A 15,775-nucleotide genomic window follows, 5' to 3' on the forward strand; every position below is an offset into this window, starting at 1 on the left:
GCTAATTTGTATGCATGTCTATATTAACATACATGATTAACAAGTGGAAATTTCAACAGGCATGTCATTAGTCATGGCGTAAAGTTTTAAGGCTTGACGATCCGAATTAATACTGTTCTGAAAACAAGGCGTATCATCGGCAAAGTACTTTCTTTTATCTCAATATCTTCATATTTGATAATTTTAAATTTGCTCTAACTGCAACTGGGACATTATTATTAGAGAATGGTAATAATTTGGGAGTGCTCTTTATTGCTTTAAGCATGAATGTGTTATCTGAAAAGCCCTGACAGTCACAGGTATGTCTGCATGAGGCCTAATAAAAAAAACATTTGCGTGGTTCCGATTACGCTCAATTTTAGAATAGGTGGGGTAGGTAGATTTTAAATTATTTTATTGTATTTTTTTCATGTGTGAGTGTCTAGTTCAGGTTTTCCAAATGGTATCTGTGTTGTTCATTTCTTCCTATCAGATGTACATCCATTACAGATTAGAAGAATAGTTTTCTTTTGTCTTTTAAAGTTGATGTCAGTTTCTGCATCCACTATTTCTTGTGAGACTTCACAATTTTTGTGATTTTATTATATTTTTCTCGAATATGTAAAAAAAGTTTAGGGTCAACAGTGAAAAGCTAGGTGGGGGTTGAGTAATCGGAACCAAACAATTATTTTTTTTTAGGCCTGATGAGCATGTTGGTTCATTTCATTCAGACAAAATGTAGCAAGAAACTGTATTCATTCAATCTTGCTATCTTAAAAAGTGTAGCATGTGCAGTTAACAGTTTCTTATCGTTTTCTGCACGGTTGAATCGAACAGACTCGTTGAACAGTAACTTGAAAAGGACTGTCATAACTAAATATTACAAAAAATTTAATGGCTTTGATAATGATAGACCTACTTTACAGATCATCAAATTTTACAGACAAAGAATCATGGTAATGAATTATAATTTTTCACATTATCAAAATTAAGAATGGTAAACTAAACAAAACATAAACATAAAACCCAGGAAACAGTATTCCAAGCTACATGTACAATGTTTGATACAGGCAGTGTTACATGTTTATATACTACAAACATGTGACTATGACTATACTGAGAAATCAAACACAAACCATTGAAAAATCATACAATGTGACTTCCATAGTAGAAGAAAAATATGTGTGTACCAGACTGGCAAAATATTTAGTCTTGAGTTGTTTCAGTGCAGAATATTATAAAATTCTTAACACCTAAAGTAGAATTTTACCAGCTATGCACATCATAAAAAGGAGTTGAACAGTTATTTCATTTTTTGTCATTATTAATATTATAGAACCATCTGAAATAAGTTGACCTTGTTCTTTGAGGTATTAAAATTAATATTACAAGTATTGAAAACTTCACAGCTAGCCACACACTGTGAAAAGACATCCCTGGGGCAACCTTATCTATAAATCCGGCCACCCTCTTGTGACTGTAGGCACAAATCATGTAGGATAGCGTGTTGGAATCATCACAAAATAATAGGTAACTAATATCTAATATTTGTGTATGCAAATATGTTGCTGATATACAAATGTACATGTACATGTGATGTGTTATGTCCTATTCAAGGACCAAATATCAACATTCAAACCTGTCAGAGAGCTACATTTTGTATCAGCTGATTTTAACCACACATACCATGTGCAGTGTGGGCATGAACATATAGGGTGTACATGTAACTATCAGTAAACGACATGGAGTGAAATGATTGGTTGAAACACCATGTTGTTACAAAGCAGCACACAGACCCCCTACAATCATTCTTGGAAAGGGATGAGAAGAGCGAGCGTAACAACTGATTCTTTCAGTCTAAGCGAGCCCAGAGGTCATGGTAACATTTTTTACCAAGCATATTTACTGACGCACCACACACATTGAAACAAATATGTTCAAACCCGTTAGTCATGCATAATCCTCTTTCAACCAGGAAAGTATTGTTTGTACACAAAAACACTACAAGTTGAGAAAAACAACATTAACAGAACACTAAGTTCTCCCTAATTACCCTTGGCTTTCAACCTCTGAAAATAGTTGCTCCATAACTATTAACAGCCCTTATGGTAACAGACACTTACTAGTGTCCTCATACTCATAGCCAGGAAATATAATAAGTGTAAAATATACAATAATGTTGATGGATAGCTTTGGCATTGTTGGTGTTCCATTTAACCATGACCTTCACATAAATAACAATAATAATGTTGTATAGTGTTTTCCCACTCTGTGCTCAAAGCGCTTTACAAGTACAATGTATTACCCCTGGTACGGATCTGTAGCGGCCAAACAGCCCTTTATACTTTCTCAACTCCCTGGGGAACATACAATCCATTGCAGCCTTTATAAGTGCATAGGATTAAAGCATTCACATTGCAACTGCTATCCTTCCAGGTACCCAATTATACATCTCAGGTTGACCGAGGCACAATCATAGTTCAAATCTTACCAACAGACTTTAGCCATTCAGAAACAAACAGCAGTAATGAGGCTCGAACCTGCAACCTGTACATGTAGCTTTCAAGTCAGTCACTCTAACCATTCCACCATTATGACTTAATACGGTATTACAGGAGTGTATATGCACAATGTACATGACATATCTTTCAATCTATACATGTATGTTAAACTGTGCAACTTTTATGGGTTTGATGAACAGTTAGCCCTCATGTCCCCGAGTAAAATGACACATGAAATCATATTTATCTTTACATTGTTGTCCACACACACCACACTGGAATGGATGGTGATGACTGTGCCATCCCATGTGAATGGTATGCATGACACGATCCCCAAACACTATATCACAAAATTCACACTGCAAGGAATCCTTGTCTTGAAATTTTGTCTTCTTACTGGCCGACTTCCTAGATGGGCTAGCAGGAATGTTAGAAGTTGATGGGCTTGGTGCGTGGTGATTAAATGTATGAAGACCTGGACTGTTCATGCTGTGATGAGACATCGGACTAATCGGTGTGGGGCAGCGGACACCAAAACTATTTGAAACAGGGGCTGGCATGTCAGATGCACTTGCTCTACTTGATGGACTTGATACAACTGGTCTGCTGCCAGGAGTTGACTTTACACTTGTTGGAGGAACACTCCCTGATTTATCAAAGTAAATCACATCAGTTGGCAAGATGTTATCTGTTGATGTGTTTGGGATATTTTCCTGACTACAATCTTGTGATTGAGAGTTACTCGTATTTACTTCCTTGGTTTGTTGTCCAGTACTGTTAGGTTCTTCATCAGATAACAAAGTTCCAATAACACTATCGGCTGTCATTTCTACATCATCATTTCTGTTAGAGACATCATCATTTCCTGCATCACATGTGCTACTTTCAGCTCTCTTCTGACTACTTTTTTCTCGGTATGTTTTTGAAAGACTTGATGAATACAACAACCGTTGCTGTATGGATGCTGGTGAAAATGCTATCGTCGTAGGTATGGACTCTGAGGACGACTGCTCCTCCTCATGCTGTTGTTCCCTCTCCCTTTCACATGCAGGAAACTGATGTCCTTCTTCTTTCATTTCTAACTGGGAGGCTGCATGTTCAAGTGCTTGTACTGGCACTGGTGTTGATTCAGTAGGGGCTTCACTCTCAGATTCCATATTCGTATTTACCACTACTTCATTACGAGCTTCAATGTTGGAGTTACCGATAACCTCCCATTGTTGAATTTCTTCATTCAGAATAGAGTTGTCACTTTGAGTATTAACTGGAGGCAAGACTGGCATGGAATAGCTGCTTGTGGGTATGTTCTGAGGGTTAAAATCTACTGGAAATTGGGGCATAACTGGTTGACTGTGTGTAGCTGGCAGGGTAACATGTATTCTATGACTTAAAGGTTCACTTTGTTGCACCATTTGGAGTTGACTTGGAGCTCTTGCATCGGGCATCTGACTCTGCTTCTGTAGCGCATTCATGGCATGTCGATTTGAAATATGTACAGTCAGTGAGTCAAAAAACTTAAAATACAATCCACAATGGGGACAGCGGAATTTCCGCAACTTATTATTGTTATTGCTATGTCGTAGTTTGATGTGTGCTGTTAAATTTCCACGAATTGTGCTGGCATATCCACATAAATCACAGCGATAAGGTTTCACTCCTGTATGAATTCTCATGTGCTGGTGGAGGTGTCCTTTTTGTTTGAAAGCTTGTGGACATACAGTGCATTTGAAAGGCCTTGGAGCATTGTCCAGCGATCTGTAGAATGGTAGTCTCTTTTGCATATTCATCTTGCACGATAAATGATAGCAATGCAATTGATTTATGGTAAATTCATAGGTGTTCAGTCAATGTCTGTTTCATGAACCAATATTTATGACAATGAATCCAAATATTCGACCGACAGGGACCATATGCTACACAAAATCATTCATTGAAGGTTCTCGCCTTAGCAAGTTGAGAAGTTCATGTGGTTATTTTAGCTGAGTTGTTACTAGAGAACTGACTCGTTCTTGAATCAACTGATGCATATACGGTACATGTATGCTAACAGCACTGGCAATGATGCAATGTACTTCAGTACAGTAGTAAGTTAGTCATCAATCCTCATGTCTCACCTGTAAATAAACAAATACGTAAAAAAAAAAGTCATCTTTAAGGAATTCAACTCAAGTACATGTACATTGAACATGTACAAAGTATTTCACAAGTACACAATGTATATATACATGCACATGTATGTATGTATGTATGTATGTATGTATGTATGTATGTATGTATGCAGCACTACTACTAGTATCAAATGAACATTTCTACTCAGTCAAAAATGTAAATGTTTCGACACTGTGAGTGGAAATTTTAATTAGATACTGTGAATCCAGAGTCCATGACTGTTCATTCTTGCAGATAACAGTGTTCTTCCAAGGAAGTATGGGGCTTTAATTTATTAACAAAGTTGTACTTTTATGCACAATGAATGATAGAGCATGGATGTATTAGGCCTGAGATCTCCTAATACATCCATGGATAGAGAGACTGTGTTAATGATAATGTCGACTGTTCTCAAGAATTCATGGGAGCCAACTACTTTATCAAGGTCTAGGTAGAATTCTGCATACACACTTAGTGGTAATACAGTACACGTATATCTCAGAGTCAAAGCCTTTTCTCCTTGGCACTAGCTGTCTACGATTCTATTGAGTGACTTTGTACAGCAAAGCTCCCAGATCTGTGCTCGAAGTTGAAGGCAATAGAAAATTACAGAATGCATTTTAAAACTGAATATCAATTCAAGCAAGGGAAAGTAAGATTGACAGACACGCTTCACGTGTAGTAACCCTTCACATCTGCATTTATACACCCGTCGTTGCACTTCATGAATTTCAGCTCGGCAATAAACTGCACCTTTCTCGATCTCGTTGGAAATCAGTTCTACTCCATTGAGTAACAGCTTTCGTCAAATAACAATAGCTGCCGTTTACAAATTATGAAAATAGCAAAAATGCACGTTCATTTTTGTTTTTAAAGATTTGAACATATCATAAACACTGCAATAACTCCAAGGTCGACGGAGTACGTTTGTATACTCACCGATTTCAGAGCAAGCAATCACAACTGTCGGGCGACTTGTTTTTAACAACAATCTCGCGTCTCGTTCAAAACGAGATTCGTCTGACTCATAAAGGAATGTTCCAAATGAACGCGCCATGTAAGAAAAAGTGTACAGGAGTTTGCTTTATAGTGTAAAAATCTTACATTTTATAGTAAAAAAATCGGTTGGACCAATTTTAAATAGATCTATACGCTGCTGTATGGCAATGAAATTCAAACGAGATTTGAGTTGAGGTCAAGGGTGAAGGGTCAAAAAGAAAATGGCTGCGCCCTGTGAAAAGAATTTTGTGATGGAGATGTGATTTTAAACAACATTATTATACTTTGGAAAGACATGAGATCCGTGTCATTTGTACAGAGGTTGGAGTTGGATGTACCAGGGAACTTATTCACTCATGCATTTGTGCTTGGTGACGTCGACAATGACAAGGTTGGACAAAGATTCGAAAAAATTCGAATTAGCAACCGCTAATTTCTAAGGGGTACACCGTACCACATTGATTTCGGGGGGGGGGGGGGGCTAGAGAAATTTTGAAAACAAAACGTTGCCTGCCAAAAGTCGGGAAAAATATCTTGACGAACTCTAGACAGAAAAAAAAAATTGTTTCCAGGGTATGAGCTACAAAAATTGTAGTGCTGCAAGTGCAGAAGCTACAGTGTAGCTATATAATAATTTATAAATGTCAAATTCCCAGGCAGATGTGTTTCTGGCATATTATTACTACCTTGACATGTTAAAATAGCGCCAGAAAGCATTCTTTTAGTCCTTGAATTTCAATAATCTCCAGGACGGGATGGGGGAATTCCCACCCACCTTCCTCCACTAGGCTCCCTCAAACTTCTATTCAACTTTTACTGCCTACTTTCCAATTTTACGAGCTATTTTTGAAATATTAAAGCTGCAGTCATTGTTACTCTGTACTTTAGAAATAAGCTACATTCACCATGTATGTCTCCTCATATGAGAATGCTCAATTTCAAAAATAAAAAGTTACACAACACGGTGCGGCAAAATTTCAGCATATACTAAAATTTGTTAAAAAATTTCTGTACCCCTACAGGGCAAAAGATTTGCTGTCTACATGTAGTTGCTCTTGAAAAAAAATTGCTGTCTTGGTGGTTGGAAAAAAAAATGTTGGGTCCAAATCCTCTAGGCCCCCCCCCCCCCCAAAAAAAAATGGTTTACCCCTAAATCACCATCTCTAAGTCAGACCACCAAACAATTTTTTTGTGGGGGGAGTGAGTGAGTGTGTGTGTGTGTGTGGGGGGGGGGCTTCCTAAGAGAAAGGGTATGTGTGTGTGTGTGTGTGTGTGTGCAAGTACATGTAAGGGAGGGGATGGGATAGAGCAAGAATGCATTGATTATTTGTGTGCTGCACATGTGAGAATTCCTACATTGTATCATAAACATACAACAGTAGAAGTTGTTCTATGGCAATATAAACAATTTGATGTCCTGATTTAGTTTACAAAAATGTATGCATAATAAGTTGACAAAACCCCTAGTATGCAATCAACTGTATACATGTATCATTACACTTTTGTATATTAAATATTTTTACCTAAATAAAAAACTTGTCAACTCAGCCTGTGTTTCTTCTAGTTGTATTTATTTATGTACAGTTACGTTATGTAGATAAAGTAAAGTTACTCGTTAACATTAGGATTCTGTCCTTTGTATTATAATGAACATTTTCTATGTATTTACTTTGTAGGAGAATGAGTTTGTTGTTGGCACAGTGAATGGTTTATTATGTATTTTCAAAGGAATGAATACACAGCCATGGAAAGTGGCAAGTGGACTAGGAATGGTTAGTACTAGTAGTCTCACAGACCTTGTCAATTCCCAGTTCAATATCATTTACAACTCTGTCTGCTAGCCCAAAGACTTGGCTATCTGACTCAACATACTGGCCTTACAGAATACTAATGTGAAAGCCATATTCAAACCATGATAGCCAAGTCTCTGGTCTATCTGTCTGCTCACCAGATTTATGATGTTAAAATGACTGCGGAGTTGCACATCTTGCAAGTTTAATAAACTATGTTGGATATTGATTCACTTACTTTCACTCAACCTGTTTATGAAGTGTCATTTTCATTGAGTAAATAGTCTGTACATGTAGATGTACATTTATTTGAAATAGTTAGAGCATATTAAAAGTACAAAAAGACACATTAATGTATCAACGTTTTCAGCAATTTGTAAACTCATGGAATATACAGTATGGTGCTCCTGGTAGAAAAGTACTTAATCAACACTTTTGAATATTGCAATATAGTAAAAAGTACTTCAGAAAATAATTAAACTTTCAAGTTAGGCAAAGATTCAGAGTCATATTTAGATTTGTAAAATCTTCATGTTATTGTATATCTTTGGATTTGGACTCAGTCTTGTTTATGAATCTGAATTTCAGGTTACCTGTGTTGGTGTTGGAGACATTTGCAATAAAAAGACAGTAAGTTTTCTTAAATGAAAGTGAAATAAGATTATTGAATTGAATGACTGTATAGGGGCCATCTCACATTGTTGTATATTTCGTCATATCTGAAAGTGATCTGATATGTATACAGTGGTTAAATTTCTTGTCTATCATTGTATCAATTCAATGTCAATGATAGTATTGATTGATTGATTGATTGATTGATTGATTGATTGATTTGATTTATTATGATTTACTATGATTGCCATGGAAAACTCCATGGCAAAACAGGGAAGGAAGCCTCAAAGACTTAATTTGATATTTTCTCCCATCATGATTTTTCTTCTAGTTCTGTGTAGCCCTTATCGCTGTCGATGTATATGAACTCTGAGGTGGCGCCAAACTTGATTAGCGAAAAGCTATTTTTTTTACTCCAAATTGCCAATTTGTTTATTTATTTCCTGTCATTATGTAATTGTCACTTACTTTAAATTGGCAATAAAATGAATGAATCATCACACACACACACACACACACACACACACACAAAGGAATACACCTTACAGTATCATTTTCAAACTGTACAGAAGACTACAATGTAATTTTAACTACCCATTACTAGCTGAAATAACACAGCTATCTCATTAGAATTTACATTTCCTTTCGATATATTCTAATAGTTTTGTCGTCTTTCTCAGAATTTTCTGGTATGCCTGACTGCAGAAGGATGGTGTCATATATTTAATGTCACAGATTCTAAACGTCAAAGTGACCATGACAAAACTAAAGATAAACAGGTAAGATTCACTAGTTAGTGTGGTTCCAATAGGGAACTTGCAATCCAGACTGAGCATGCTCAGATGCAAATGACTATAGGATTATCTGTGGTTACCGTAATATGTAATCTGGAGCTACCAATAAAATAAACCTCCCACAATGGTCAGGGTGACGATGAATTGATTATTTGTGGTTACAAACAATGTAACAATATAGGTTATAATACTAATTGATTAATATTTATTATCACATTTCCCATGATGCAACATTCAACATGGCAGGTTTGCAAATTCCTTATTCATTGAAGCTCATAAGCAAAATTCAAGATAAAGAGAACAAGAATAAACACAGTTGTTTTGTTTTGTTTTTTGCAGGAAGAACCAACTAGTGAGGAGATGCATATGTTAAAGGCTAACCATATACAACATATTCCTGCAAACACAAAAATGTTGTTAATTTATGATATAGGTAAGACTGTTATTGATTCTACATTATGAACATGGGATGGGTAAAGTACTCAAATGATAAAATACAACCTCTGTGCTTAAAGCAGGAATGAAGTTTTAATGTGATGTCCTTTACATTCAAACAAAGTTAATTAAAATGTGCTTTTGTATAGTTAAAGGGGAATACCCCTCCAGGAAAGTTATTTCCATAATTATTAGTTGGGTTCTGGAGAACACTGGCATACAGGCATGGGGTTTTATTATTTTAATCCAAAAAATAGCAAGTTTCTGTAAAAATCACTCTATGTGATCATGCGATTTTGTGTGCAAGGCATGATTGTGAACTCATTTGCATATATCACTTACATGCAGGTATAAAATAAATGTTTTTGGTATTGCCCTGCAGTGCAAATACCACTAGTATGTGTATGCATGTGCACAAATGGAAGCAGTCACTGGTACAATTGTATATGTGTAACAATTATATGTTGGTGTATTATTAAAATAGATGTTGATCATTTACTTCACAGATGGTGATGGACAGTGTGAACTGATAGTGGGTCACACAGACAGAATTGTCAGAGCATATAGATGGGTTGAACAGACACCAACAGAAACTGTAAGTTTTGTTGATACTGTGTTCATCGACAAGAATATGTTCCAAGACCACCTTCTCCAAAATCCCAATATCACTTTATTTTTGGACAAGATAGTCGAGTGATTTCATATTTGCTTTATAAGTCCTAGTATCACTTTGTTTTTATACAGGATAGTAGCGGATTTACAGCTGGACATTTAGTACATCTACAACAATGGTATTTACCTGGACAGGTAAGAATTTCTATTGAAAACTTTTACATATTCCTATGGTTATAGATATGACACATGTATATTGAACGGATGTATTTCAATCCTGGTTCATCATTGAATTAGGGTTATCTTAAGAATTTCAGTTATTGTTAGTCCCTGTCTTGTTGGCGCAGTTTTCATGTCCAAAGCCATAACTCAGACATGCTTGAACAGCCCCCCCCCCCCCAAAAAAAAAAAAAAAAAAAACCAAAACAAAACAAAAAAAACCCCAAAAAACCCACACACACACACATAAAAAAAAAACAATCATAGCGGTGACTATGTTATTCTCAATGACTTGTTATCTTCAATTTGTACTTCTGTTAGATTCATTGGTTGCTAGTCTGCAGTGACCCAAATTGTTCTCTTTTCAGGTTGGTTCGTTAGCAATTAGTCTGAAATGTAGTGGTGACCCAATGTTAGTGGTATCTCAACCAGGCTGTAATTATGTAGAGTTGGTGTGTAACTGGGTCAAAAATAAAGACCAAGAATCGTAAGTAGCTTAAAATCTACAGTGATGGTATCTGATGCATATCCATCTTTACGGACACCTCATTTGCATAGTGTGGGCTTTTCAAAAGAAGTATAGAAGTCAGATTCATGAACAATGTACTATGGAGAGATAAATCTCTGAATTGTATAAATTGAATCTAAATTATGTCTTTGCACCATCAACCTTCTTCTTTACATACATTTATGTTCTGTCTCACCATGTTCTGGTAAATACATTATTTTAAACACACACACACACACATACATACATACATACATACATACATAGACATACATACATACATACATACATACATACATACATACATACAGACAGACAGACAGACAGACAGATAGATAGATATACAGATTGAAAGACAGGCACAGACACGCACCCACACAAAGTAAAATCACTCAAGCTTTTTTGTCAAGTGAAACATGACAAGTTAACTTGGAAAGTATTACAACTTACATAACTTTATATTTGCAGAGAACAGACTGCAGAGCACCATGTCATATACCACCCTATCTCAACAACCAGGGCTAGAAATCCTGGAGTTTCAACAGAGATAGTTGGACACATCTCAAGAGGTTGGTCAGCCACTAGTAACTTGGGGGGCCACCTTTTCACATTATTAGTCTCTGCTACTATAGCTTCTTTTAAGTACACAGCGATCTCTTAATGAACATATATCAATAATTTGGGTTTATGTGAATCCAAAATCAAGATTAAATCAAATGTTAGATAAAACTCTTTGTATCATCAACAACCAAAAACGGAATATCCAATCAATCAATCAATCAATCAATTAATCAATCAATCAATCAATCAATTAGTCAGTCAGTCAGTCAATCAATCAATCAATCAATCATTCAGTCAATCAATCAATCAATCAATAATAAAATGCATGAATCCAGTATGCAGTAAAGTTCAAAGTTTCTGAACAATTAATGAGTAGTGGTGTAAAAATGTCCTTGCAAAAAGATGAGTCTTAATGCCATTCCTGAATTTCTCTTGAGTGGATAACTGATGTAATTCAAAAGGTAAATGCATTCCATAACTGTGGGTTGTACTTGAAAATGCATGTTCACAAGACAGATTCAATTTACATTGAGGTGATAAAAAAATATACAAACCAAATTATTAATTCTGTGATGTTCTCCAATTGCCATGTAGGTGATTCCAAACCAGGCCAGGCTGATTTGTATGCACTATGTACATTGGATGGTAAGTAGTTCGGTTTCTTCTCTTGTCTCAGAAAATACTGGTTTGTATGCACTACATGTATGTACATTGGATGGTAAGTAGTTCGGTTTCTTCTCTTGTCTCAGAAAATACTGCAGCAAATTTTTACCTCAGATGATAATTATAATTCAAACTTACTGAAAGCCAATTCTTGTTGCAAAACTAGTGTAACGTTTTGAAACAAACTCTGTTTTTTGTTTTTTTTTACATATTGAAATATCTCCTATAAAAACATGTAGCCTAAACTCCATGTTTCTCAGTCATTGTCCTGAACACCTAATGAAAGCTATTTCATGTCAAACGACAAATTCACTACAAAGAGGTTCCATTTTTATACACAGTTTGGCAACTTGTCAATTTGCATTTCCATTTTATGAACAATATGTCATTTAGGCAAATTTATGTAAAGGAAGGTATTTTGAAATATTTGCAACATTGTTCTGCCATTTTTCTTTTAGGATGTTGTAAAGAATTGACTCTTCAAAGCCTATCAGATAAAAGTTAATGACGCCAGTTTGTTATTTTCTTGTCATAGGTACGTTGATGTTAGTAGCTGATGACAAGATACAGTGGTCACATCTAGTGGATCATCAATTATTTGCTTTATCAAAACTTGATATAACAGTAAGCACATTCTGTAATTTTATCGAATATCGCTGATTATACATGCATAAGCCAAAAATATGGAATATATAATCCATTTGTTCTATGTCACGACAACGCATGTCTATATCTCTGGTTCTGCAGTGTTCGAAATATGAGTCAAGACATTCAAAATTGTCATTACTTTCCCTGATTTTTCTTTGATATTACTGGTGCTGGTATAATTATGTTATTCTCCAATATTTTTCTTCATTCAGCTGGAAAATACTTGTGACCTAAAGGTTGTCACTGAGTCGCTAGCTGAGTAGTGGCAAAGGCCCTTTAGGTCACTTGAATTTTCTTTGGCTGAATGAAGAAAAATGTTGGGGAATAACATCTACATGTACTGGTAATTATAGAATTTGACTTGCTAGTAGTGCAGGCATTAAAATGTAACTCAAGAGATGGTACATATAGATCATCCCAAGAGATGGTACATATAGATCATCCCCAATGATATTAACTACTGCTTTAACCATTCTATTTAGTCTAAATAGTTAATTCATTGATTTAATTCTTGTTAATTTGCATACAGGGAGATGGTAAAGAGGAAGTGATAGCCTGTGCTTGGGATGGTCAAACATACATCGTAGATCAGAAGAAACAGACTGTTAGGTTTCATTTTGAACAAAATGTCTGTGGTTTTTGTGCTGGTAAGATATTGCATTAAATTTATGTAATAGTTTTGGCTTCTTAAAGAGTCTTGAGCTTTTTGGGCAAGAATATATTTTGTTTTAGTCCAAATTAGAGTATTTTAGTTCTCTTCATCCTGATATGAAAATAAAATTATCCCAGCATGACGATTTGCCAATTATATAAGCCATTTTTCATGTCATGGCAGATCTCACAAGATGCGTGAGCCATTGCATCCATAGCAACCACGTGAGGGTGGTCAAGCTAAAAGTGTCAAATGCTTAGCCACACTATTGTTCTCAACATCATTGCACATGGCCATAGCGAAAGCTTGACTGTGATCACATGTTTGACAACTGTTGTTGCTAGGCATATTTGCATATCTTGTAAGATCAGCAACGAGACAATGAATCCCTAATTTTGGCAACTACATTTTGAGAAATCGTGCGCTGCAGGGTAGGTGAAAAATGACTTTCCTGGGCTTTGTGAGCATGAGAAATGCTACCTAGGTTAACCAAGTGTCACCTTTATTCCCCATTTAAGTGATTTTATTACAGTGACTTTCCATTTGTTTTATCAGGCCACTATGGAGTGGGAGGCTACAATAGTCCATCACTAGTGTATGCAACATTTAATAATCAAATTTACCTATACTGGAATGTTAAATTAGCAGCCATTCCATCATCATCATTACTTGATGTCATGGCAACAGATGACACTGTACTGGAACGTTTGAAAGAGTTAAATATTGATGGTAAGTGTTTTCAAAAGAGGACAGGATTGGGTCTCATTTAATGGAGTCATGATGGTGAAATGTGTAAGAATGGTTGGTTTGGAATCTGCTGCCATTTGCTTAAGAATGGCCAAACTCTCTTTGCACAAGATTTGAACCACAATTGTGTCCCAGTCAACCCAGCTGTATAATTGGGGACATGGTAGGATAGAGGTTGCAATGTGAATGATTTGATTCTAGGTGCTTACAGAGACTGCAATGGATTATATACTTCCCAGGTAGTCATGGAAGTATAAAGGGCTGCTGTGCTATTATAGGTTCATGCCAGGGGTAAAAACTGTAAAGCACTGTGTAGTATACAAAAACATGATATGGAAAACTTGCTTTTAGATTATTTTTAGATATGACATGTTTCATTTCTGTTGTTCGCTAAATAATGAAAACATCATTCAAAATTGTTGATTTACAACAGATTACAACAGAAATTCCAAGTCTTATTTGCTTACTTTTGATTATTTCACAGATTCAAATACAAGTCAATTAAGAGACGTTTATAGATGGTGTATCTATGGTAAACAATCATGATGTTGCTGCTGGGTTAGGAACAGTGTATGCCATGGTAACCATCTTGTTGATGGAGCCAAGATGTTTACCATCAGTACAGTAACACTAAGTCTTGTAACTATGGGAATACTTTTCACAGAAGCTTTAGAACTATCACCATGACAACATCAAAATTTCAGAATAATGTGACCAAGTTGCAAGTGTTTGTGTTTGGTTCTGTACAACTATTACAACATTATTTTTGTAAATAAACATTTTATTTCAAAACTAGACAGACTGAATTGTTCAATAAAAATTCTTCTCTACTATTTATTACCAGTGTATATATACTATTTGTCTTCATTCAACCAAAGAAACACAAGTGACCCACAGAGCTTTAAATGGAAGATGAGACATTACAAAACCCTTACGCCATGAGTTTTTTCCCGGCTGAATGAATAAAAATATTGGGGAATTACGACAATTATACCTGTACAAACATAATGGTTGATTTTCTGGTTTCACGATGCATTGCATGAGACAATATTGTTTATGTTGTTACATTTAGATTTCTGCCTAAAATCATAACATTTTCATCACAAAATATTGGACAGACATATTTTCCTCTTGTTTTCCATTGATTTAATAGAACAAAAACTAAGCACCATCAATGACAGGAGACAACCATCTCCAGCCCTCCCCCTCCCCTCCCAAGTAGGCATGCAAACCCCCAGTGTATATGGACAGAATACATGGTGTTGTTTGGGGCAGTGTGAAACACACATCTTGGAACTGACAAATGGCCTTTTTATGGAAGATTGGGAAGAGTAATGCATAGTGACTTTGAACATTTTGACTTGCATTTCCAGCACCACAAATGACATTATACAAGTGACAAACAAGATATAAATTCCATATATTTTGTTTGAATGCTTACAACTTGGCTAGCGTGTGGTATCATAGACCCTACACGTATAAGGTCTATATTGGTATAAAAAGGGCATTAAAAGGGAACACTATAATAAAAATTGGGTGTGCACACCTCTGCATACAGAACAATTTTTATCTGGCTAAGCTACGTACTTTTATTTAAACTTTGTAAAGGATATGAATAATGAATGTAAAATACTGTTAATGAAAATACATCCCTCCCAAAACGCACCCTTTTTATTATATGAATGAAATCCACTGAATACATTTCTGTAAATATCAAAATCCTGCAAGAAAATATGTCTATGTAATAACAGCGATAGCAGCCTATGCAAACAAGACTGTTGATTTCAGAGTTTGAGTACAGATAAATTAAAAGATATATCACTAAACTGTAATATACTCGCCATGGTTACAAAGATATCAGCTTTGAACTCAAGTCCATTTTGCATGTTGATTATTGAAATAATCCC

At 35.6% G+C, this 15,775-nt stretch overlaps 2 protein-coding genes across 2 annotated transcripts; one reads left to right on the forward strand and one right to left on the reverse strand.

The window, feature by feature from the left end:
- Positions 1-1,720: 1,720 nt before the first annotated feature.
- On the reverse strand, positions 1,721-5,631 carry LOC144448373 (uncharacterized). Its single transcript, XM_078138594.1, has 2 exons — positions 5,568-5,631; positions 1,721-4,594 (listed from the first exon to the last, which is right to left on the reverse strand). The coding sequence occupies exon 2, from the start codon at positions 4,265-4,267 to the stop codon at positions 2,681-2,683; it is 1,587 nt and encodes a 528-aa protein (XP_077994720.1). The 5' UTR covers positions 4,268-4,594; positions 5,568-5,631; the 3' UTR covers positions 1,721-2,680.
- Positions 5,632-5,855: 224 nt separating this feature from the next.
- On the forward strand, positions 5,856-14,706 carry LOC144448519 (KICSTOR complex protein ITFG2-like). Its single transcript, XM_078138787.1, has 14 exons — positions 5,856-6,018; positions 7,304-7,399; positions 8,006-8,047; positions 8,710-8,808; positions 9,163-9,256; positions 9,765-9,853; positions 10,003-10,065; positions 10,458-10,576; positions 11,066-11,166; positions 11,753-11,803; positions 12,357-12,445; positions 12,999-13,116; positions 13,677-13,850; positions 14,353-14,706. The coding sequence occupies exons 1-14, from the start codon at positions 5,923-5,925 to the stop codon at positions 14,412-14,414; spliced, it is 1,293 nt and encodes a 430-aa protein (XP_077994913.1). The 5' UTR covers positions 5,856-5,922; the 3' UTR covers positions 14,415-14,706.
- The last annotated feature ends 1,069 nt before the right edge of the window (positions 14,707-15,775 follow it).

This window comes from Glandiceps talaboti, chromosome 17, assembly GCF_964340395.1.
Source record: "Glandiceps talaboti chromosome 17, keGlaTala1.1, whole genome shotgun sequence".
NCBI lineage: Eukaryota > Metazoa > Hemichordata > Enteropneusta > Spengelidae > Glandiceps > Glandiceps talaboti.